The 25,345-nt window shown below is 44.4% G+C and overlaps 1 protein-coding gene across 1 annotated transcript in view; it reads right to left on the bottom strand.

Moving 5' to 3' along the window:
- Foxo1 (forkhead box O1) overlaps positions 1-19,963 on the bottom strand; it is a 90,286-nt gene extending 70,323 nt beyond the window's left edge. Inside the window, exon 1 of the mRNA XM_059252622.1 lies at positions 19,242-19,963. Coding sequence (XP_059108605.1) covers positions 19,242-19,859 — 618 coding nt within the window. The 5' untranslated portion in view covers positions 19,860-19,963. The remainder of the gene's footprint in view (positions 1-19,241) is intronic.
- Positions 19,964-25,345: the final 5,382 nt, after the last annotated feature.

Here is a 25,345-nt window from a genome sequence, read left to right as displayed (position 1 = left end):
GGATAAGGAAGTGCTTGGGAGGGCTGCATGATCTCCCAGGTCACACAGACAGGGCTGGCTCAGGTGATTCCTGAGTGGTCCATAGGAGCAGAGAGCTCCAGACACTGCAGAGCCCAATTACACACAGCCAAACCTGTCGTCTCAACATATACCTATCTACGGACTTCCTCACCCCAGACAAAGGCAGTACTAACCCCCATGTCACTCAAGCACAGAAAACAAACTCCCTGCACATTTGGCCTCCTCTTGCTAACATAAGAAACTTCCCTAGTCCACAGCCTCGCAATTTTATAGGCCAGATATTAAAAATACAAATTTCCAAATGTGAAGGCAATGTTATCCATCTCTATTCTTTGCAATTCACTTCGTATTTTTTTTTTTTATTCTGTTTGGGGTCCTAACATTTGGTAATGATATTCAAGTACAGAAAACTAAGTTCTCAAAGGAACATTTATGACTTCAGCCTGGTTAGCCGAGAGAAGAAAACTCAGGGGCTGGCTTCATGCATCTAATGGGAAACCCGCCAAGCTAATTCAATGTAGCTTCCTAATCCAAAGCAAGATGTGTAGAAGGGTTAATGTACAGAGAAGTAAGTCAGTGTAGTAATACATATTTCTCTATTTAGTATTTATTTATTTTACTTTTATTTACATATTATTTCATGTTATTTATTTTGGACAATTTCTCCTATGTATTTACGTATTTTGATCACACACATACCCACACATACCCATTACCTACTAAAACCCTCCTTCCTCCCAACTAATCCCCTCTTCCCTTCATGAACACAGACAGGCTCATTTCCTGGAACACAAGACAACTTACCAGTCACTACACCACTCAAGAAAATGTCTCCCGGCGCTTGTTTTATTTCCCTCATTATTATAGTGTGGAGACAGGGTATTCGCAAAAGCCTCTAAATGTTCAACCAAGCAAAGGACATACTGCATTAAATGATTTGAAATCTGTTAAAAAATGAATACACACACACACACACAAAAAAAAAAAAAAATAAACAAGGAGCTGGGGAGATGGCCCAGTGGAGCAGCACTTGCTGCTTACACAGAGGACCCAGGTTAGCGCCCAGGGCTAACAATCATCTGTAACGCCAATTCCAGGGGACCCAATGCCTTCTTCTGGGCCCTATGGGCACCAGACACATGGTGCACATACATACATACATACACATACACACACACACACAGGCAAAGCATGCATGCACATAACAAAACAAAACTAAAACTTTTAAAAATGATAAAGTAAATCTGTTCAAGCTGAGTCTGGTGAGCTCACATCTTAAGAAAACACTGAGGAGGCTGAACATGGAGGGTCACTCAGGAGTCCAGACTAGTCTGGGGTAAATACTGATTTTCGGGACAGCCAGTGGGACCTGTTTACTGAAAAAAGTAACAACTTCAAGTCATTACTTATGGTACTTCTGATTAATTTAGGAAGCAGGTCTTAGAGTCTATGGCGTAGCAAAAAGGCAAACTTCAGTTTTTCCTGACACTTATACATGAATGCAAAACAGTCCAAGGACTTCAAAAACTAACTAGTTAAAAAACAAAACAAAAAAAATCACAAATCCTCATTCCAAATCAAAGAAAATAAAGCCAAATATAACTACAGAATTTTCTTGTTCTACACCTAACCAAGTCTTTTCCTTGTCTCAAACTTGGATAATGTATGCTAATTCACCACACCCAGCAAAGTCATGAATACCTTCTTCATGCATTCCAGATCTATTTCCCCACCCATTCCAATCCCCATCCTGTTCCACCTCTGGTTGAAAAGTCAAAGTGTATTTCCCCATGCTAGCCCAGGAAACAAAACACGGGAATTCCACTTAAACTGAAGGATGTCAAACTCCCAGGCAGGACACCAAAAGGTATGCCCCATATTTGGCCAAAACATTACCAATGTATTATGAACAGAATATGAAACTGTAAATCCGAAAGCTTTAAGCTTATGAAAAACTGGAAGCGTGATTAGGTTTTTAAAGTCTGTTTCAGTATGCTGTCCCAGGAATACTCACGCTCATTCACTCAAGTACCAGTTAACAAATCACTGCTTGGCTTTGGTGGTTTTTGATGCCATATGCTCCAAACACTTTTGCAGAAAGATGGCTGTGGCTTGCTTGAGGCCACAGCAAAAGCAATCTAAGGGAGCAAGGTATCTGTCCCCTACCAAAGTAAGCTTTTCTACAAGCCTTCTCCGAGATAAAACCCTGGAGATCCCACCAGAGCCTCATGTCTGTCTCTTAACGAGCTACATTCCAACCCAAGTCAGCGTTCTAAGTGAGCCCTGAAATCATCTCAACAAGCCACAAACAAGTGAGTGCAACCCAACAGGACAGGTAACAAAGGGAAATAACTTCATTTCAAATATCAGGGGTGTACTCAGTTAATAGTCACAGCCAGCAGTGCTGGTACAAGCCTGTAATCTCCCTACTTGGGAGACCCAAACAGGAAAATTGTGAGTTCCCCAGCTAGTCTGGGCTATACATAACAAGTACCAGGCCAACCCAAACTGCACAGTGAGACCCTGTCTCAAAATGGAAATGTAAAAGCACCTTAAGGTAGCAGCACTGGATTACTGAAATAGAACATTATCGAAAGGGTACTATGAGCAATGTTGTCAAAAACAAAACCAAAGGCAAGAAGTTACCCATCCCATCAATATGTGCCCAATTACAGAAATTTAATATGATCAAATATTTCAGTAGAGAACTCCCAAAAGCAACCAACATGAAGTATTTTTAAATTAATAATTCTAAGCATGTGTGATAACATACGCCTTCAGCACTTAGGAGGCGGAGACCAGAGGACTGCTGCAAAGTAAAGCCAGCCTGGTCTGCACTGCAGGCTCAAGGCTAATAGGGTGACACTGCCCTGAGACCCTGCCTCTTAACAAACAAACAGAACACTCAAAGTAGTTTACAGTAAGCTGAAAGCCTTTGGAGCACTACAAATCTGAGATCTACAGAATTCATTCTATTTCACCAATTTCACCCCAAGAAACTGCTACACACACACACACACACACACACACACACACACACAGAGGAATCTTTCACATTTGATATATGTAAGCCCATAATGGGCCACCAAGAAGAAAGTTCTAATATGCTAATTTAAAAAGACCCATCTGATCTCACACAGATTATGGGATGGGGCTGTAAAATGGTACAGGGGAGGGGGGCTTTTTTTTTTTTTTTTTTTTTACATTCATTACACGTCAACTTCATGATGGCTTCTGTATCTACCTATTTAGAGTAAAATTTTCCATTAAATTTAGAGGTGCAACCAGCTAGCAACCCAGTACACAAACAACCTCAACAGATAGTTAGCTTCCCTCTCCTTGGCATCCCTTCCCCTTCCTCCCCCATCCACCCTCTCAGGAATTAGCCCCATAGAGAAAGCTCCCAGATGTACACAGAGGCAAGTGTAACTCTCGCCTTAAAGTTGTTGGCTTTGTGTTAAATGCACATGTAAGGAGGACTGAAGCCTGACACTGAACTCTTTCTTCTTTGACAGTCATGATTCTACAAGTTAACCCTTAGACCAGGAGTCATAATGCCACATCACCTCTGATTAAAAAGAAAACAAACTACAATGACTGAACACATACATCTGCTTGACATTCTTTTTTTCTTTTTTCTTTTTGTTTTTCGAGACAGGATTTCTCTGTGTAGTTTTGGTGCCTGTCCTGGATCTCGCTCTGTTGGCCAGGTTGGCCTTGAACTCAGAGATCTGCCTGGCTCTGCCTCCTGAGTGCTGGGATTAAAGGTGTATGCTACCACCGCCCGGCTCTCCTTGACATTCTTAATACAATCTTACATTTAAGATTATACGATAGTAACCAAAACTTTTCTCAAATTAAGACAAAAACACACATTTTGACCATTACTAACACAAGAATCTGCCAAAATAAGGTCTCTAGTTAAACCATGTGCAAACCATTTCCTTTGATCTTGACTCCAAGCAACCAAACCGTCTCCAGTATTTGACACTTGAACAAACGTTTGCAGGGTTTCGTTTTCAAGCTTTGAAGGACACAATATTTATAAGTTTGGGAATTAAGTGTTTCTGTAATTTCTCTCCCCAGATTAGACTTGAAATCTCAGTGCACTGCTCCTTAGATATGGCTGTGGTGTCATCTCATTCTTACTTGTCACCTGCAAAGACAGAAGACCCTTTCTGTGTGTGACGATTTCTCAGACAGGGTTTCCCTTGGCCACTTGCATGGTAGGCTTCTAGTGAAAAGCACTGACGGTGGAAACAGTAACAATTCCAGATTTCAAAACGGAAAAAGAGGGAAGACAGATGGCTGAGTCAGCACCAGGAGCTCTTGCAGAAGACCTGAGTTCAATTCCCAGCACACACATGGCAGCTCACAACCATGTGTAACTGCAGTCCCAGGGGACCCAATGCCCTCCTCTGGCCTCTGTAGGCACTGCACACACACATCAAATTAAAGGAGGAGGTCTGAAAGTTTTCAAAGAGAAGCAGATATGAAAATGAAGGGAGGCTAAGAAAGAGAAAAAACCCAGTGCCTCCAGGCCTCAGCTAACTCTTCTGAACTTGGGGCCCTTATCTTCCCACACAATCAAACTAGTTTCCCTAGCCCTCTCTCCCTCCCTTAGGCTCCTCCCTTGTTTATGATCTGAATTTGACTTCTCTGGTAATCACGAGCTTTTCTATAGCAGTTACAACAGGTAGCCACTAAGAGATCGATGTCAGGCTCTCTTAATTACTTCTCAAAGTTTTAACTGGGAAACTCAAAAATGAAGGTACTTCGCGCTTTTTTTTTTTTTGGTTTTTCAAGACAGGGTTTCGCTGTGTAGCTTTGCGCCTTTCCTGGGACTCACTTGGCAGCCCAGGCTGGCCTCGAACTCACAGAGATCCGTCTGGCTCTGCCTCCCGAGTGCTGGGATTAAAGGCGTGCGCCACCACCGCCCGGCTGGTACTTCACTTTTAACAACTTAAAGACGGGGAGAAACATGACTGTAAACAGAAAAATAATATTTTTTTTCTTAAATTGGACCCTTATAAAGTTTCTGGTCTAATCCAAGTAAAGATCCACAAAACCATGACCTAGTTTCCCGATTTGTGAGGAGCAGCAGTCGAGAAAAGCTGTGCAGTCGGGAACTGTCTCTACTCCACCAGGAGACACGAGGAACAGACTCCCCTCTCCTCACTCCTCTCTAACCATGGCTTCACTGTAATCAGATGAAGCTGGGCAGTTTCTCCACGGCTGTTAAGGTCCTAGATATGTCATTAGGATCAGTTCCTAACTTAGGCCACAAAAGGCACACTGTAATTAAGACAAATATCACACATCAAAGTGGAGTCTCAATTCCCAGAGACAGAAAGTCTTGAAACTAAATCACAGTGAGGAAGGGGGCAACCTCGGGGTTTCCACGGGTGGCCAAGTTGGACTTCCTGCACACAGCAGCAATTTTCAGGGGTGTTGTGTTGTAGACCAACAAGACACCAGAGGTTTCACTCTCTACAAATGGGATGTGTTTTCATCCTAACAATTAAAGAACTCACCTAAAAATGACAGAAGTGACATGGATCTGGGTAGACAAGGTCCCTTCCCCCTAGATCTACAAGCTGATTTCTACCTCTCCTCCCCAAGGCATGTAATACCCTATACTTTTCCCATTGCAAGTTACAATCAAGAAGAGACAGAAATTAAAGGTCAAAGATGTTTGACAGTATCTCTCTACTTATAAAATGAAGGGGGTGGGGAAATAGGTTGAAATTCAGAACTGTACTGAATTTAAAAACATAACTATCATTTCAAACATTTTAAATCAGGTGGTCCCCTTAGCCTGTTATAATAAACGATCATACAAGTGTGGTAGCCAGTGTCTTCTAAAAGCTATTTTATCCGTGTTATTTGTGTTAACTGTTTCCTATCCCCCAGCAGGTACCTTTCAAATAAAATCTCCGAGCACTGCTACAACACACTCCTACACTACTGAAACAGCGTCACTGTGTCTACGATGAACGGCTGCTTAGTTTTAGTACATTTGTATACATGCCTTTGTTATACCATAAAAAGGTTGTACTAGCCGGGCGGTGGTGGCGCACGCCTTTAATCCCAGCACTCGGGAGGCAGAGCCAGGCGGATCTCTGTGAGTTCGAGGCCAGCCTGGGCTACCAAGTGAGTTCCAGGAAAGGCGCAAAGCTACACAGAGAAACCCTGTCTCGAAAAACCAAAAAGAAAAAAAAAAAAAAAAAAAAAAAAAAAAAAAAAAAAAAGGTTGTACTGTGGCAACCAGGCCTGAGGGGTACACTGCTGTAAATAACACCAGATACTGAGGAGGCTAAAAGAGGGTCCTAAGTTCAATGCCAGCCTGGGCCACTAAGTGAAACCCTGTTTCAAAGAGAGAGAGACAGACAGACAGACAGACAGACACAGAGAGACAGAGAGGGGAGAAGAAAGAAAAAAAAAAAGTAAATGCAAAGAGGATGGGCTACAGTTCAGTGGTAGAGCACTTGCCCAGCATAAGCCAAGTCCTAGATTCAATCCATAATTGAGGAAGAATAGTACTGCACAAACTATTTGGTCCATCACACACTAGTCAGGCTTACTCTGGTGTTCTGAACATACTTAACCTAGTCAACTGGCATCACTTTGGGTCAACTGGTGTTGTTCTGAGGTTTGGCCTAAACACATCTAACAGCTTTAGTATCTATCAACTGAAACATCTCATTGCTGTACTTGAGCTAGTGGATGATAATATACTATAATGAAAAAGTTATCAAAAATGTCCAACATTGAGCCAATGCAGTATTACAGCTCACATTTATACTATTGAACATTTTATTAACTCATCTAGGATTATAAATTCTTCACAATTGCCATAAATATATTTTGAGGTTGCTAACTTCAACTTAGAATTTCTCATTTTTCAGCCAGGTGTGGTGGCACACACCTGTTCATCTCAGTCCTTGGGCAGCTGACATCTGAAGAGCAGGAGTTTGCTACCATATTCAGCTCCATACTGACTTTGAGGACAGCTTGGGCTATGTAAGACCTAATCTAAAAAAGTAAAAAAAGGAGGAAATGGGAGGAGGAAAGAAAGGGGGAGTACATGGAAAAAGAAGGAATGACTGTCGCGTTTTTTAAGGGAACAAACACCAGTCAGGCTCGTTTGGATCACATCTTTAATCTCAGGAATCAGGAGGAAGAGAAAGGTGGAGCTTTCCTTCAGGGCCAACCTGGTCTACACAGTGAATTCCAGACCAGCAAGGGGTTACATGGAATACCTTATGATTTACTTTTAGGGGCTGGAGAGACGGCTCAGTGGTTAAGAGCACTTGTTCTTGTAGGAGCACAGTTCAGTTCCCAGCACCCACATCTGTAACTCCACCACATCTGTAACACTCACCACCACCATCTGTAACTCCAGTTCCAAGGGATCGGAAGCCTTCTTCCTACCTCTTCAGGTACTAGGCATACGCACAATGTACAAGATACATGCAGGCAAAATACTCATACACATAAACTAAATAAATCTAGAAACAAAACAACCACCAAACAAACCATGAGGGTTAGGAGTTTGATTAAAGGGGTTTAGAAGCAAAAGATAGAAAAAACATTACCACCAAGTTCTCTTTGCCTCACCTCATCTAATCTGGACAAGATGGAGTGTAAAGCATGAAATCCAGCAGTTTTCCTGTTTGCTGCTCCCTTCTCAGCAATTTGGGAATCTCAAACAACTCCAACTTTCCAAAATTTAAAATATTCAGATTAAAATGCCTTATTTTCAATACTCAAATGTTTGCTACTCGACAAGACTAAAATTCAAGCCCCCTAAATAGTTGCACCATTCCCAGTATCTACAACAAAATCAAACCCCTGGGCAAGAAGATGGCCCAGTGGGTGAAAGTCTGACACTCAGTCCCAGCACCAGGACCACTGCGGGTTCTTGAACATTCTGACTCCAGAGCACAACCCACGCTTCCATACATATTCATATACATACTGTGCAGACAAATGCATATGGTAATAAAAATGCTTCAGCACAGTGGGGCAGTGGTGGCACACACCTTTAACCCCAGCAGAGGCAGATGGATCCCTGAGTTCGAGGCTAGCCTGGTTCCAGGACAGCCAGGGCTACAAAGGGGGGGGGGGGGCAAAAAGCTTTAACATGTCTTCTCCAAAAACTATGAATCCTACAGTAATGGCTCATAATAAAAAGCCACCTGGAAGAACTTCCAAACAATTTTAAAAACTATTATAATTATGTTCAAACAACTCAAAGACACAAATATACTCCAAGAGAATTAAAAAAAAGAGAGAGATGAGTGAAATAAGGAAGGCAACTGAAGATGGAAATACAGCTAGAACTGCCGAGGAAAACCCACCCTGAATTTATGCTGAAAAGGAAAACAGTTACATAAAACATTTCACTGCAAAGACTTGCCAACAAAATGGACCATGTGGGAATCAGAGTTGGAGCTAGAAAACGAAGCAGAGCGATTGGATCACTCAATAAAAGTCAATGAGAAATGTTCAAATAAGTTTTAAAAAGATATGGAAAGATCATGGGAAAGCTTTAGGTTATCAAGAAAACACTTAACCTTCAAATTACAAGAAAACAGTTCCAATAAGTCATAGAAGAAAATTTCCCAACTCTAGAGGAAAAGATGCTCATTCAGAGCATACAGAGAGGCATACAGAACACCAAATGGACAGGACCAGAGAAGAAACTCCCAGACATAATTAAACCAGGAAAAGCACAGAATATTTCAGAAAGGTCCTGACCGTTGCAGGAGAGAAAGGCAAGCCTCTTCTGATGGCAGGCCCATCAGGCTAACACCTGTTATCTAACAGAAACTTGGAAAGCCAGCATGGCCTGGAAAAACAGATTCCAAGCTCTCAATGACTATGACTGTCAAACCACATTATTATACTCAGCAAAACTATCTGTTAAAATTCAAAGAAAAATTCAAACTTTCCATGATAAAGTAGACTAAAGGGATTTGTGAACAGGAAGCCAGATCTACAGGGGATACTTAGGTCTGAAGAAGATAAATAAATATACCCAAGAATTCACAAGGACCAGACAATGTCAGGACACTTACCAAGAGGTCTGAGCAAACACCACAAACCATCAAAATGACAGGAATTAATACACATCTCTCAATAATAACTCTTCACATTAATTGTCCTAATTCCCCAATAAAAGATACAGACTAGATTAGAAAATGGGCCATCTATATATAGAGAGACAGACAGATAGATTGCTGCCTCCAAGAAAAATACCTCAATACCAGCTTAGACTCAAAGGATAAAAAGGGTATTCCAGGCAAACAGAACTAAAAAAAGCAAGCATAATTATTTTATGAAAACTAATCAGAAGGGATAAGGAAGGTCACCTCATATTCACTGAAGGAACAATCTACCAAAAGATACTACAATTCTAGACATGTACAAACCAAACACCTGCATACTCCATTAAAGACATACGACTTACCTAAAACCACTTAACTTCAACACAGTAACTGTGAATGACTTCAATCTCATTCACACCAATAAAAAGGTCATCTAAGATAAAAACTAAACCGAGAAACATTAAATAACACTCTATCAAATAAATGGATCTAATAGACATCTACAGAACATTTGTAGCCATTAAGGTTTCTTGGGTCCCGCCTGACCCCCACGGACCCATAGACACATAAAATTACTCAAGAGACTTAATATTATTTATAACTGCTCGGCCATTAGCTCAGGCTTCTTACTGACTAGCTCTTACACTTAAATTAACCCATTAATTCTTATTTATGTTTAGCCACATGGCTTGGTACCTTTTCTCAGTTCTGCCTTGACATCTTGCTTCCTCTGTGTCTGGCTGGTGACTCCTGACTCAGCCTTCCTCTTCCCAGAATTCTCGTCTGTTTGCCCTGACTATACTTCCTGCTTGGCTACTGGCTAATCAGCGTTTTATTTATCAACCAATCAGAGGAACACATATTCACAGTGTACAGAAAGACATCACACAACAGAACAATCCACCCAAAAATTAATGAAAAATATGGTTTCTGAATAAGAAATGTCCCTGTGTTTAAATACCTGGTCCCTGTGGTGGTTTGAATGAGAATGGCCTCCATAGGCTCATACATTTCGCAAGGGAGTAAAACCATTTGGAAGGTTTAGAAGGATCAGGAAGTATGGCCTTGTTGGAGAAATTGTCACTGCAGGTGGGATCTGAGGTTTCAGAGGCCCGTGCCAGGTCCAGTGTCTGTCTATCTGTCTCTCCTTGTCATGGTGTCTCTTCAGAGCAATAGAATGGTGACTAAGACAGTTCCTCAGCTGGTGGTTTGGGGAGGTTATGGAACCTTTAGGAGGTAGAAGCCTTTCTGGAGGAAGGATGTTACCAGGGGTGTGCTTTGAAGGTTTATGCCTTACCCCACCTCCTGTTCTCTCTTCCTGTTTGTAGACAAAAAAAGTCATCAGTCAGCTTCCTGCTTGCTCCTGAAACACTAGCTTTACCTAACTGCTGACCTTCCTTTCCTTCTGCCACTGTAGGCCAAAGCAAACCTATCCTAGTTTCTATCACTGTGATAAACCAACAAGTGAAGCCCACAAGAGAAGACAAAGAAAGGAACTCAAGCTAAGAACCTGGAGCAGAGACAATGAAGAGATGCTGGAGCCTCCCACAGCAAATATTAACAAGAAAAATGCCCCCACCAAGTTGCTTATAAGCCAATCTGATGGAGGCATTTTCTCAGTTGAGGCTCCTTCTTTGAGGATGCCCCTAGCTTGTATCATAGTGACAAAAAACTAACCATCACAAAACCCTTTCTTCCTTCATTCCCCTTTGTCATATTTTCACAGCAATAGAAAAGTAACCACTGAGAATACACATTCTCTCTGCAGCGCTTCCTCCAAAATCAATCATAGATTAGGACACAAAGCAACTCTTAAAAAACACAGGAAAAGGTGGTAGTGGCTCACATCTTTAATCCCAGTACTTGGGAGGCAGAAGCAGGTAGACACCTCTGTGACTTCAAGGCTAGCCTGGTCTACATAGTGAGTTCCAGGAGAGCTAGGGCTACACAGAGAAACCCTGCCTCAAAAATAGTAATAATAAAAGAAATAAAAATTAAAAATCAACACAAAGCATAGAACTCAGGAGGCAGAGACAGGCAAATCTCTCTGAGTTTGAGGCCAGTCTGGTCTACAAAGTGAGTTCCAGGACAGCCAAGGCTACAAAGAGAAACCCTATCTAGGGGGCAGGGAAGAAATCAGTACAAAGAATCAATGAAATAAACTGGATGTTTGAAAATATTAAGATTAAGAAATCTTTAGCTCAACTAGTCAAAATTCAAAAAGACAAAAATTAATACAATTAGAGGTGAAAATGGACACATTATAAGAGATACTGCGGAAGTTCAGAGAACCCTTAGGACAAACCTAAAACTTAACATTACACTAATCTGAAAGAAATGGATGAATTTCTAGATGCATATGACCAAAGTTAATTCAAGATGAATAATTTAAACAGACCCACACAGAAACAGACTAGTGGGATTAAGAGGAAAGCTACTCTGCCCAAAGCAATCTACTGATTCAAAATTTCAAAGCAACTCTTCAAAAAAACAATCTCAAAACTCATACAGAAATACAAAGGACCCAAGATCGCAAAAACATTCCTCAGTAATAAAAACACTGAAGCTCTGATTTCCAGTTACAATACAGTGCTACAGCAATAAACAACACAGCACTGGCAGACAGACAGACAGACATTGATCAGTACAACAGAATGTTCCTACAGCCAAATAGTTTTCGACAAAAAGGTCCAAAGTACACACTGCAGAAAACTGGATACTAAATGTAGAAGAATGAAACCAGATTCTCTCCTCTGAGTCCGCCCACTCAAAACTCAACTCCCAATGATCAAGGATCTCAAAAATAAGACTGGATACCTGAACCTCTTAGAGAGGGAAGTAGGGACTATGTTTCATCTTAAAGGCCCAGGAAAAGACTTTCTGAACAAGACCCCCAGTAATGTAGGTATTAAGATCAACAATTAATAAATAAAGATTCTACGCAGCAATGGACACCATAATTCCAGGAGGCAACCCAGGAAATGGTAAAAAAAAATAAATAAATTAATTAACAGCTATAAAACTGACATAAGGTTAGTGTTTAGAATATACAAAGACCCAACCAAACAACACCCCCACACAAAAAAAAATCCTAAACACAGAAACAAAACAAAACACATAAAAAACTGGGGCATGGAACTAAACAGAGTTCTGGGGAAAAAAAACAGATGTACAATACTCTTAGTCATTAAGGAATGTAAAATAAAACTACTTTGAGATTTTCATCTCACTCCAATCAGAACGACTAAAATGGAAAAAATATCAGTATGCATATGTATTGAATATAAATATTAGCATGCAGACTGACAGTGTATACTGCAGCTGGGTGTTAGGGTGCACAACTTTAATCCCAGCACTTGGGAGGCAGAAGCAGGTGAATTTCTATGCATTGGAAACCAGCCTGGTCTACATAGTTCCAGGCCAGCCAGGGATATATAATGAGACACTGTCTTAACAACAACAACAACAAAAAGGCAGAATATAAAACTGGGACATCAGCTATGGCAATGAGTGTGGTTCTTCCTCAGAAAGCTAGAAATAGATCCACCATATCTAATCTTGCTATCCCAATTTTGGGCTTATTCTCAAGCCGTCTATATCCTACTAGAGACATTTGCTCATCCACGTTCACTGCTACTCTATTCAACAACACCTAGGAAACAAAAAACAGCCATAGTATCCATAATAAATGATGCAAATACACAATGAAGTATCATTCAGCTATAAAGAAAAATTAAATTAGGAAATTCACAGGTAAATGGATGGACCTGGAAATAACCATTCTGAGTGAAGTAACCCAGATACAGAAAAACTGAATGTTCTCTTTCATATGTGATGGCTGGCTGTGAAGCTTTAGATATGTTTAAATGGGAAATTAAGGAAATCAGGAAACCAGCAAGGGGCCATGAAGGTCTGGATTTTAAGAGAAGGAAATAGAATGTAAGCTGCATGAAGGCAAAAAGGGAATTAACGGGAGGATTGTATGAGGTGGGATGGTAGGGCAAGGTAGAGGAGGGAGCATGGGGAGGGCTAACACTAAAGACATTTGAAAAAGCCACACAGAAACTATTATAGCCGTTTCCTAAAATATATACATATACACATACAAAAGGCGTTTAAATATTATCTTCCTGTAACAGGGGAGGGTGGCACAATGCCTTTCCTAGATACCATAGGCTATCAAGTAAGAAACCCATTACCAGGTATGGATTGCCTCATTTCAAATCGTTGGTCAGCAGGGTACCATAAATGCTCCTCGAATTAAATCAAGAGACTATAGCTATTGCCATTGCTCTTAACTACCATCAAGAACTTGACAGTAAGACCCTATTGCTAAGGATACTAGATATCTAAGTCGTAGGATGTGGAGAAATCAAGTTAGATGCTTCATTCCTACTGTTAGCCTTCATAGTGCTGGAAGAGTCTATGGACACTTTTAGGGGAGAAAAATCATCTATATTCATACTTAGCTGTGAATCCTCAAAGCTAAAACCATGATTACCCTAGCAAGATCATGCCCACTGGTGCAGTAATGGCCTAACAGTATGAGAGTAACCAACCACACACTTTCTAACTGGACTTAAAGCCCACTTCTCAAAATCAAACGGGTGCCTAGTACTATTTACTGGGCCAAATCCCATGGCTGGCTAGGTCATTAACTCTAGTAGAGAAATCTAGAATTATTATACTAAATTAACATACTAATAAACTGTCCCCTAAATTATCTTAATAACCATAGATTAGTTCACCTCTCCACACTCACCACAGTAGCCTCTTTTTGTAGTAGATTGCAAAGACCCACAACTAGTCAGCGTACAGAGAACTAAGACTCAGGAGTGCTCAGCTCTAAATGGGACATCTAAATCCAATCACAACCAACACCTCCAAGAATCCTCTTAGAAGAAAGGGCAGAAGGACTTTAAAGAACCACAGGTAGCAGCCATCTACAGCAAAAGAGTATTTGCTGGGCATGACCGAGGCAGGGCACCCATGAACTCACAGTGGCTATGACTGCATGTACAAGACTTGCCCAAGGTCAAGGCAACAAAACCCCAACATGGCTGTGGGAGTGGCTCATAAAGACCCACTGAGAAGCTATCGACAGCTGATCCCGACTAGGGGAAGAAGAGTCCGTTTTCTTCAGGGATGTGGCCCTAAGAAGCTACCCATGCTCTAGACAGTCCTACACTCATGCACATACAAACAGCATTAAGTAGACTCAGTGCATCTAACACCACAGCACATGAAGCTGGGAGGGTCAAAGTGTTGGGGCCATAGAGGAAGAACTGGAGGAGAGGAGATGGAAGGTGGATTTGATCAAAACATATGCATGTATGAAAAATCCTCAAGCAATAAACATGGACGGTCCTTCCTGCTGAGAAAAAGTTCACAGGTGAAGCGTAACAGAATAATAGTCTTATGTTTTTCAGATCTGACATCTGTTTTCTGTTGTGGAGACTTGGGGGGTGGGGTGCCTTGCTATGAAGCTTGTGTCAAATTCACAGTCCTCTTGCTATGGTGTCCCAAGCGGGGATAGGTACAGGACTCCAATCTCTAAACTGTTTTAGCATTTAACAGATAAGACACACACTTAGCTTGGGTCTCCTGACTCCACCCCTCATTCTCTTCATCTATCCAGGTAGTCAACATACTGCACCTCTGAGGGATTTGTCTGAATATCAAAATGGCTTTAAGGGAACTTCAGTGACCACAAAAAGCAGCAGCAGCAGCAGCAGCAGCAGCAACAGATACTAGAAACAGGAGCTGGGGAGGTGGCTCAGAGGTTAAGAGCAATCACTGTTCTTACTTAAGAGCAATCATTGCTTTTGTAGAGAACCAGGGTTTGGTTACTAGTACCTAGATCACGGCTCACGACCACCGAGCAATCACTGTTCTTACTTAAGAGCAATCACTGCTTTTGTAGAGAACCAGGGTTTGGTTACCAGTACCTAGATCATGGCTCACAACCACCTGTAACTCCAGTTCAAGGGTATCCGACACCTCTTCTGACCTCCATGGATGCCTACACACAGGTGGTGCACACGCACACAAAATGAAATAAAGGAAAAACTAGAAGCAGGAAAAGTACCATCACGTCCTCTCCTCAGTCTCAGAAGAAGGGCTTCTCTGAAGTCAAAGGTTGAGTGGGCACAATACAGCAGCCATCCTCCCCTCCCAGTCAGCTGTCTGTAGCTACTCACCCATAAACTAAAACACTAATTTGCAGACTAAACATACATTTGAAGACATTTAAAAATGCACTATTATTTTATTGATAAAATTAAAGAAATTTCACTCAAAATTAACAAGTGAGCTATTTCATTAAAAAAAAAAAAAAGAAACCCCAAACCTTCTTTAATAAATCTTAAATCTTACAGTCAAATTTGTTGTTGCTGAAGCAGTGTCTCAAATACCCCAGGGGAGATATGTGCCAGGAATGTCCTTGAACTTAGAATCCTCCTGCCTCCACTTCCCGCATGCTATGATCACCAGCAGGCACTGCACATAGGAGTAAAATCAAGGCTCTCTTGCACTCAGGGCAAGCACACTGCCATCTTAGCTACACCCTCAGCCCTAAAGCATTTTTTGAAGTGTTCCACCAAAACAATCAACAAGAGTCAACTCAAAACCACCACTTAAAAAAAAAAAAAAAACTACTACTCACAATGCTACTTCCCAAGCTTACAAAGTCTTCTATATGAGGAAACAGGTCATGGACATGAAGTTTCATTGTTTACAAATACTGTGCTGTTTAAAACATTCCAGGTTTTCCAAGTTTTAGGTTCCACTCGTGTGTTACTTAGGACAGTTCTAGCTGATATCAAAATAAAGAGACCAGGAAGACGTTGGTAAGTGCTTGCTTTTGAAAGCCTGAGAGCCTGAGTCCTGGTTACCGGCACCAACTTTAAAAGCCTGTGTCTTTGCAGTTTACTTGCGGGAGGCAGACCCCCTGGAGCTCATTTCAGGCCAGTCTGGCCAAATCTCTAAAGGCCACAGTAAGAGACCCTACTGAGACCCTATCTTGAAAAATAAGGTGGAGAGAGGCTGAGGAAGGCATCCAAACCATGCATACCAGCTAACAAATGTGTGTTCGCACACACAATATCAAGACAGATGTCACTTACACACCATGTCCACAAACAGGAAAAGTGTATGCTCAATGCTTTACCAAACATTAAGTATTTTGTTTTTTCTTTCATTTTTTTTGACTTAGGTGGCCCAGGCTGCACTATGGAGATAGGCATGACTTTTAACTTATGATCCTCTTGCCGCCAACTGCTGAATGCTGTAACATCAAGCATGTAATACTATGCCAAGTTTTAAATGTATAACTTACTCTCCAATTGTGTATACAAATATGCATCATTTCCCTGTGTAGCTGAGGACTACAGACAAGCACTAGAAATGATGGCATGTACCACCACACCCTGTTTATACAGCGCTAGGGAGTGAACCCAGAACCTCCTGCATGGTAGGAAACCATTCTACCAACTGAACTACATCTCCGTTTCTAAAAATAAAGTTTTTGGACACTAACAGCTCTCCAGTTATTTTGTCCTTTGTAAAAAGACTTTCAAATTCTCAGTCAAGTCCCAGGAAGTGCACCACAAAGCACAGTTTAATTAATGATTCAGCCTAATTCCCAAAAACTAATCAGAGGAAATACTCTGTTTCAAAGCTACTTGTCCATAGCACTAGGCCAGTTAAGTTTGGGTTGATTTGCATTTTAGAATCCGATTTTAAACCATAATATAACTTCTTCCGTTTATGAGTTTTCAGGGTATCTTTCAGATCTGAGAGTGAAACTTGGTTTTAACAAGTATCGTAACTCATTCTTATGAAAGCCTTAAACAGAAGACTAGTTATGAGTTACAAAGGTTCAGGTTTCTTCTTAAAATACCCCGTTACTCAGACTGAAAACGCATTTGCTACAGTTTAGCTTACCCGGACAGACTTCTTACAGTCAAACATCTACTCCTTTGAAAACACAGTGCCTTGCTCCCCACCCTAACACTTGCTAGTTACTCAAGTAACAGTGGCTAGACCTTCACTTCGGGAGGGCCCTTAATTCATGCTTAACACATTTCTTAGCGCCAATGAGAATTTTTTTTAAATACGTAAATAATTACACTTGAATTATTAAGAAATCAGAAGAATGAAATAAAATAGCTTAAAATGTGACCCGACTATTTTTCTAAAAACTAATTTTAAAATTGTTACCGTTCTAGTTGAAGAGTATCTTCACAAGCCATCTAAAAGGCAAAACTAAAAATATCCCCAAACACTGCCTGTACCTTTAAAGTAAGGCACTCAAACTGAAGTAGGTTGTATCCCTTTCCAAGAACATTAAAGAATGGTGTAAGAACATTAAAGAATGGTGTAAGTACACACTGTACTTTAGGTGCCCAAAGGGTTTTAGATTTTTGTTGTTTTGTTTTTAATGACAAATGCTTTGTGTAACAGCTAAAGTTTCATAGGTAAGTAAAGCAGTCAAGTACTTACATTCAAATGTTAATTAAAATTGGATTTTAAAGACAACCTCTATGTTTGTGAATTAGAGTATCAGAAATAGGTATTTTACTTTTTGGAACACTTGGTAATATGCATGTCAGGCACAGTAGATATCTTCAAAACACACTGTGGCAAAACTAAAACCACCCCTGGCTCTTTCTCCAAGAACTTTCATATGATGTGAGTAACTTGACCTTTTAGATACTTTAACCACGGGGATGACAGAGTATGTAAAAGCACCTTGCTGTAACAATCACGAAGCAAAGACTCTGCTATGCTGTGCAGTCAAGACCGGGAGAAAAAAAAAAAACTAAACTAAAAAATGTTGTGTTAAACTGGAGAGGAGACTCTTAAGATCTATTATGTTCCACCAGTGACGCTGAGAAACTGTCAGCCAAGGGTGACCGCCGCGAGAGTGACCCCTGTGTAATATTCCAATTCTCGCCTCCAAAAGGCCCCGGCCCCTATACTACCTCCCACCACGGGGCAGGTAGTCCAACTCTTGAGTCACCTCGGTCTCTCCCTGCCACCTCTAGAAAGGTAAACAAGGACCATAAGCACCTAAATTTGCAAATCTGCAATCCTCCACCGAGGCAGAAGGTCCTCGGCAATTCCCTAAGCGGGCATCCCACTTAAGACTTCCACCAAATACTCAAAGTTCCCAGCCTTGCCCCTCGTGGGTAGCTCCAGGCTTTATGGTTAGAGAAAGTACTCGCAAACACCCATGCATAATCTGGTCACCCGTAGCAGCTTCTCGGCTTCCAATTAAAAAAGCACCCCTCCCCAAGCAAGACCAACTGTGGCAGCACTTCCCTGACTACTAAACTGTAGCCTCCCAGGCTGGAGGCACTGGCCCTTTAAAGGCTCTAGCTTCCTGTACACGCGGTCCCTCCCACCCCGCCCGCTCCCGCCCCGGCCAAGGGTCACACTTGAACTTTAGGCTGCCCAGAGCCTAAAAGCCGTGGCCGCCCCCTTGCACGCGTCGGACACCCTACCCAGGGAGTAGGAACGCTCGACCACCTGCTCAGGTCACTTTGGCTAAAACCCAATTCGCTCCGGCCTCGGGAACCTTGGGCAGCTGCCGGCCCGCACCTAGCTCGGCCAGCTGCGCGTCTTTGGCCATCCCAGCGGCAGCCGGAGTCCCCAAGGGTGCGTGTGCGTGAAAAGGGGACGTCTCCAGGGCTCCTCCGGGGAAACCTTGGCGGCCAAAGGCTGGGAGAGTGGGTGCGCGTGTGGGCGGAGAGCAGCCGCCCGAAGCCTCGCGGGTTCGGGGTGTCAAGGAGGAGAGCGCAGCGAAGTGAACCCCCTCCGCTCCAACAACGAGCTAACTTTCACGCCTGCCAGATGCGGATGGCGTTCCCCTTTAGTTCCCAAACAAGCCCTTTCCGGGTCCCACTGAGAACTCCCTGGCGTGCACTTGGTCCAGCGCTCCAGGTCTCCGAGAAGCCCCCGGCCAGCCACACCTGCCGTTTCTCACCCGCTCTCCCCGCACGCCCTGCCATTTCCGGGGGGGGGGGTCCCCGCAAACCGCACACCTGCCGACCCCCTCCGCCCGCCCCCACCACGTCCCCCAGGGCCACCCCCGGGGCCGTTCACCTTCCAGCCGGCCGAGCTGTTGCTGTCGCCCTTATCCTTGAAGTAGGGCACGCTCTTCACCATCCACTCGTAGATCTGCGACAGGGTGAGCCTCTTCTCGGCCGAGCTCTCGATGGCCTTGGTGATGAGGTCGGCGTACGACAGGTTGCCCCACGCGTTGCGGCGCGACGAACTGCTCTTGCGCGGCTGTCCCGCCAGGGGCCCCGCGGCGGCGGGGGGCACGGGCGGGGGTTGCGACAGCGGCCCGCCGGGCGGGGGTTGCTGCGGTGGCGCCGGGTGCACGCAGCCCGCCTCGGGGCCCTGGAAGTCCCCGCGCAGGCCCCTGCTGGCCGCCGCCGCCGCCGCCGCGGCCACGCAGCCGGGCGCCCGCGCGAAGTCCTCGCTCTCCCCCAGCAGGCTCAGGTTGCTCATAAAGTCGCCGCTGACAGCGGCCGCCGAGGCCAGGTTGGCCGCGGCGTCGGGGTTGGTGGCCGCGCCGCCGCCCGACGGCGCCGGGCTGGAGGTGGTCGAGTTGGACTGGGTAAACTCCGGCCTGGGCAGCGGCCAGGTGCAGGAGCGCTGCCGAGGCAGCGGCTCGAAGTCCGGGTCGGTCTCCACCACCTGGGGCGCTTCGGCCATGGTGACCCCCCGCCCCTCCCCCCACCAGCAGCCGAGAGTACCGGGAGACGCGGCCGCCCCCCGGGGGCGCGGGGCGGGCGACCGGAGGGAGAGGCGCTCCGAGATTGGGGGAGCCCCCCGCGGTCAGCGGACGCACGCCGGGGCGAGGCGCGGCGCGGCGAGGACGGACGGACGCGCCCAGAACTTCCACTTCGCTGGGTCACCACAGGCGTCCAGGAGCCTCCGACTTCGGCGGCTCGCACCGGGGCACGGAGCAGGCCGCGGGGCCCGGCAGCTCGGGCGCCAGGCTCCCGCTGACAGGGCCGCGGACTCCAGAGCAGACGGGCGGACGCCGCGGGCCGCTCTCGCCCTCCTCTCTCCTCTTCCCCGCGGCCGCGCGACAGCAGCGCTGCTGCCTGTTGAATGTGGCGGCGGCGAGGACTGCAGCGACTCCGCAGCCGCCTGACTTACGAGCTCCGCACAGGCTCCCCGCCCGCGGCGGCGCGCGCGCGCCCCGACCCGCCCCTGACTGGCAAGCGGCGCGGCCAATGGGCGCGCCGCATCCCCGCCGAGCTAGCCAATGAGCGCGGGCCTGGGCGGGAGCTGCTCTCCCTCGGGAGGCGGCAGTGAGGTTGGTGGGGGGTAGTGGGGTGTTTTTCTTTCTCACACTTTTTTTTTTTCCCTTTTTTCGATCTCCGTTATTATTTTCTGTAATTCTCAAGTGTTTCTGAGTCTCTCGCCTCTCAGAGTTCGGATTGCCAGGAGGCAAAGCAGCGTGGAGGCGGCGACCATACTTTTGTTTACTACGCGGAGTGCAAACGAGTACTCCTCCTCGGAGCCCAAACCCGGGCTCCAGGGGTGGCGCGGGGCCACTGCGCGCTCCCGGACGCGACGTGGGCGGCGGGGCGCCTCGTGGATTCCACTAAGCCCGCTCCGCCCACGCGTCTTCGCGGAGCTCTGGGGAAGTCGGTGGGGTTTGTTTTGGAGGAATGTTTTCCTAAGCTGGCATCTGTCCGGGCCGCCGCGGGTTCGGAGATCTTAGAGTGGAGAGCCCTGGCTCTGCGGCTCCGGGTCCCCCTTCCCACAGTACCCTTGCACACCTGCAAGCTGAGACACTCTGCGGTTCGGTCCAGCCCCCAGCCGCCAGTCATCCTGAACCCAAGAGAGGTGCGGCTCCGGGAGAAGACACGACTGTTGCACAAGCGCACAGATCCAGTAGCGCCTCGGATCTGAAGTCGGCTGTGGGAACCGCTTTCCTGCCACGGGAATCTCACTGTGCCCCGGGAACCCGAGTGGTGGCCAAAGGGTCAGGGGAGCGTTTTAGAGACAACCTTGTCACTTTATTACCCCTCATTAAGTTTAACTGGCTGCTTATTTCTTTTTTATTTAGAGTGGAAGCGATGAGGTGTTGAGTGAAATCGAAAAAGACCAGACCCAAGTGTTGGGGCACAGCCCCTCCCCCCCAGGGTCTTTTAAGCTTCCTGCTTCTGCGCCATCAGCCTGCTCCCACCTACACCTCACTTTTCCCTATGTGAGCTCCCAGATCCGGATATCTAGTACAGGCTCAGCAGGGCCAAAGGTAGAAAGATAATGATCTTTTCATCTTACAGAGTGGAAGAAAATGTTTCCTCGCTTGGGTTTCTGATTTGCTTTCTCTTTTAAAAAGAAATGTGGATGTCTTTTCTTTTCATGAATGGGAATCCTTAGAACTGAAGATGAATATTAGAGTTTTAAATGTTTCCAAAAGGACAGCTCCTAATTTCCTGTTGCTGTTCTATTTCACTCTTCTTTCTTACATGGAGTTTTTCTATTTGAAAGGAAGCATCTAAAGAAAACCAGGTTCTTACAAAGGCTAGAACTATGTAGAGATTTGTTCCTTCCTTTGTCTCAAGCACCTCTCTAGTCCAGGCCCATATTTCTTCATAATCCCTTTATCGCAATGGCTTCCTATTGATTCGAAAGGAGATGTGGGTGGAGATTCCTGAACCAGGACGGGGGTTGGTTGTCACCTCTTCTCCTGGATTATAAATTTTGGCAGGTAGGGTCTTCTTTGGCAGCCCCTGGGAGACTTGAGTAAACCAGTGAGCTTCAAAGGACCACAAAGAACAAGTCTTTGCTACTCCTTCCCTTTATAATCACAGTCTGCCGAGATGGGCCCACATTCAGACAGCCGCACCCTGCAAATAGAATGAGTACTAGTGGATCATGCCTGGCCATGAAATCCAGCTGTGCATTTGGCCTTAACCTTATCTCTATTCCAGTTTCTCGGGGACTTGTTTCTCAGGGATAAGAGCATTTGGTTAAAGGAGTTTTCCTAAAGCTTTCCCCAAATTTTCAAATTCTCTAAGGCCACTGTCCCCAATTGTTCCTTTAAATGTCACAGTCTGGGCTAGTGGTAAAGCACAGGCTTAGGATGTGTGAAGCCCTGAGTTTAATACCCAAGGCCCAAAAGGAAAAGAGTCAGAGAACCTGGACTGTCAATGTCGCTAATACAAAGGTCAAGAAAATAAAAATGTGTCTTAAAAGGTTGATATAGATATAGATGATTATCCTATGGTTGTATCAAAACATCCGTTTACTGAAGCACGGGGCATTGCTAACATCTCACTGTTTCCTGTGTTTACCTGGCACAAACTATTCTGTAAAGAAAAACCTGTGTCACTGGCATGTCACATCCTCACAAGTGTGAAGTGTGCAAGAATAGGCGTCCCTGCAAGAGCAGATGTGTGCTTTGGGAATCCTGAAAGAAACAGGCAAGGTCTCCTTGATAAAAGGTATCTCTAGTTAAACTTCCTGTTCTGATAGCCCTACAGAACGTTACATTTGAAAGTTAGCTTGGAGATTATCTCTGATCTCCTTTAATTAATAAATAATAAGACAAGACACTTAGAAGGTAGTAAGTGCCAGGGCAGGGCGAGGGCTTCAGTCTCTGGCTTTCCCATCAATATCCTCAGCGCCCCTGCAAAGAAGCGCCAGGGCCCTGTAATGCCAGTCTGTGCATAAACACTGCGGCTTGTGTGTGTGTTCTTCCTGCCAGCCGGGCATCATCGTAACTTTAGCCAAATGAATTCCACCAAGAGGAGTGATTAAGAACACTGGGCTTGTGACAGAGCCAGATCAGGGAGTGCCTGCTGAGGACACACGGTGCCCTGGGTTCCAACATCAACTCCAGGAGGTAGCACACACCAGTAACCACAGCACTTCAGATGTGGAAGCAGGAAGGTTGGAAGTTCGAGGTGAGTTCCAAGCTAGCCTGGGCTACATGAGATCATGCCCCCTCCCACAGAGAGAGAGAGAGGATTAAGAAAGCAGGGGGGAGGTTACATACTACAATAAAAGGTGTTTTGTGAAAAATGTCAACTTGCTGGGCACAGTGGCGCACGCCTTTAAGGTCAGCCCTCAGGGAGGCAGAGGCAGTCAGATCTCTCAGAGTTCTAGGCCAGTCTGTTCTGCATAGTGCATTCATTCCTGGCCAGCTCGGGCTGTACAGTGAGGGCTTGTCTCAAAAACTAGCAAACAAATAAATAAAGTCAATGTTTTAGCTGGGAGCTAAGGGCCCCAAATCCAGAAATTGATAAAGCTGAAACAGGAGATTCTTCTCAAGTTTGAGGTCTCCTGGGCTACAGAACAAGTTAAAGTCTGATTACAATAAGACTTCAAAAGACGCTGTCTCAAAATCACAAGGGGCTGGGGATGCAGCCTAGTGGTGGAGATCACCATCTGAGGCCCTAGGTTTAATCCCTTGTATTGGAAGGAGAAAAAGAAAAAGTGGAAATAAGAAGTGACTAAAATACAGTTACCGGGCTGTGAGTATAGCTCAGTAGTATGTATATTCAGTGACTCACGTATGAGACACTGGCCTTAATCCCTAGCGTTGCCATAAAATAAAAACATTTGAGATGCTATCCCACAACGCCGGTGACATAACCTTTACCAGTCCGGGAAGTCCTCCTGTCACCTGAAGATGTCATGCTCAGTTTAACACGGAGCCTTCACCTTTCAAATCAGGGAACAGCAACACTGAGAAGTTAAATGGTCTGCCTAAGTTCTGTGCAGTGAGCAGGGCTGGGTGTGAAATTCAGATTTCCTCTTGTCCAGGCGAACACTCTGCTTTCTGTTCCACTACTGGTGATATTACCTGGGGGTCTAAGACCATCTGATGACATTTAACCTCTTTTAAATAGTAGGCCCTTATACTATTTTTTTTTAAATAAACAAATGCTGATCTCCAAACTGCATGCAGGTTAGAATTTTTAAAAAAAATTTTTGTGACATTGAAGACTCATAGTGTGGCCATAAAAATAATAGAGAGCACGTGAAACTTCCAATTCTCATAGTGCCACAAATCTGAACCTTGCATTCATTTTGAAACACAATGTGTTTTCACTATTTTATTTCTGTTTCTTGTCATATTAAAGCTTTTTACCATGCTTTTCCCCAAAGTGGGACATGTGTATTAAATAAGAAAACGTTGCCGTGTAGAACCCAGATGGCAGTGCATTCTTGGCAGAGAGGAGGTTTGACAAGGCATTTTACTTGGAGAACTAGTGTGCACGAATGTTTGAGTTAGAACGTAAGAAATCAATGACTGCTTTATAATATCGGTCCATTTTCTTTTCTTTGTTTTTCTAGCCTAATCGTCCTGTTTTTATAGCATTCTAGCCCTGACAAGGGGGTCAAATGTGATCGCAAACAAATGACCGAGTCCAGGATAGTAGTAAACACATGACTGAAAAAGAAACTACTAGCATTTTCTTTTAACACGTGTGCGCGTGTGTGTGTGTGTGTGTGTGTGTGTGTGTGTGCGCGCGCGCGCGTGTGTGTACATGTGTACTCACGAGCTCACATAACAGGAAGTGTGTGGAGGTCAGAAGCCAACTTTGATTCCTTTCTCTCATTCTAGCTTGTAGACCCTGAGGATCAAGTTCAGCTCCTCAGGGTTGGCGACAGGAGCCTTGACCCACTAATCATGTTGCTGCTGGTCCTACTGCTAGCATTTTTTTAGGGACTAACCATATTGCTTGTTGTTTGTTGATTTAAAGAAATAATAATAATAATAATAACAAGAGGCAATGGCTGTGTAGTTAGTTAAGAGTGCATGTGTTTTTCTATAATGTGTAGATGACCTGTGTCAATGAAGATGTAAAAATGGGAGACAAGAGATTATCAAATTTCAGGGGCTGGAGGAATGGCTGAGGTTAAGAAAACTGAGCGCTCTAGTGGAGACCACATGGTGGCTCACAAGGAACGATATGTAAATTGAATTCCAGGGGATCCGACGCCCTCTATTGGCCTCTGCAGTTGCTAGGCGTGAACGTGCCTCCGAGACATACATGTAGGCAAAACACCCATATATATTAAAAAATAAATAAATAAATAAATAAATAAATAAATAAATAAATAAATAAATAATTTAAACAGACAGGGAGGAAGAGATTTTTAAATATTGGATCTGGCTGACTCAGAGGGCCCACTCTTATGTAAAGTCCCCGTGCCAGAAAATAAAG

This window comes from Peromyscus eremicus, unplaced genomic scaffold (assembly GCF_949786415.1).
Source record: "Peromyscus eremicus unplaced genomic scaffold, PerEre_H2_v1 PerEre#2#unplaced_95, whole genome shotgun sequence".
NCBI lineage: Eukaryota > Metazoa > Chordata > Mammalia > Rodentia > Cricetidae > Peromyscus > Peromyscus eremicus.
The sequence above is the reverse complement of the archived record's forward strand: the minus strand, read 5'-3'. Positions and strand labels throughout refer to the sequence as shown.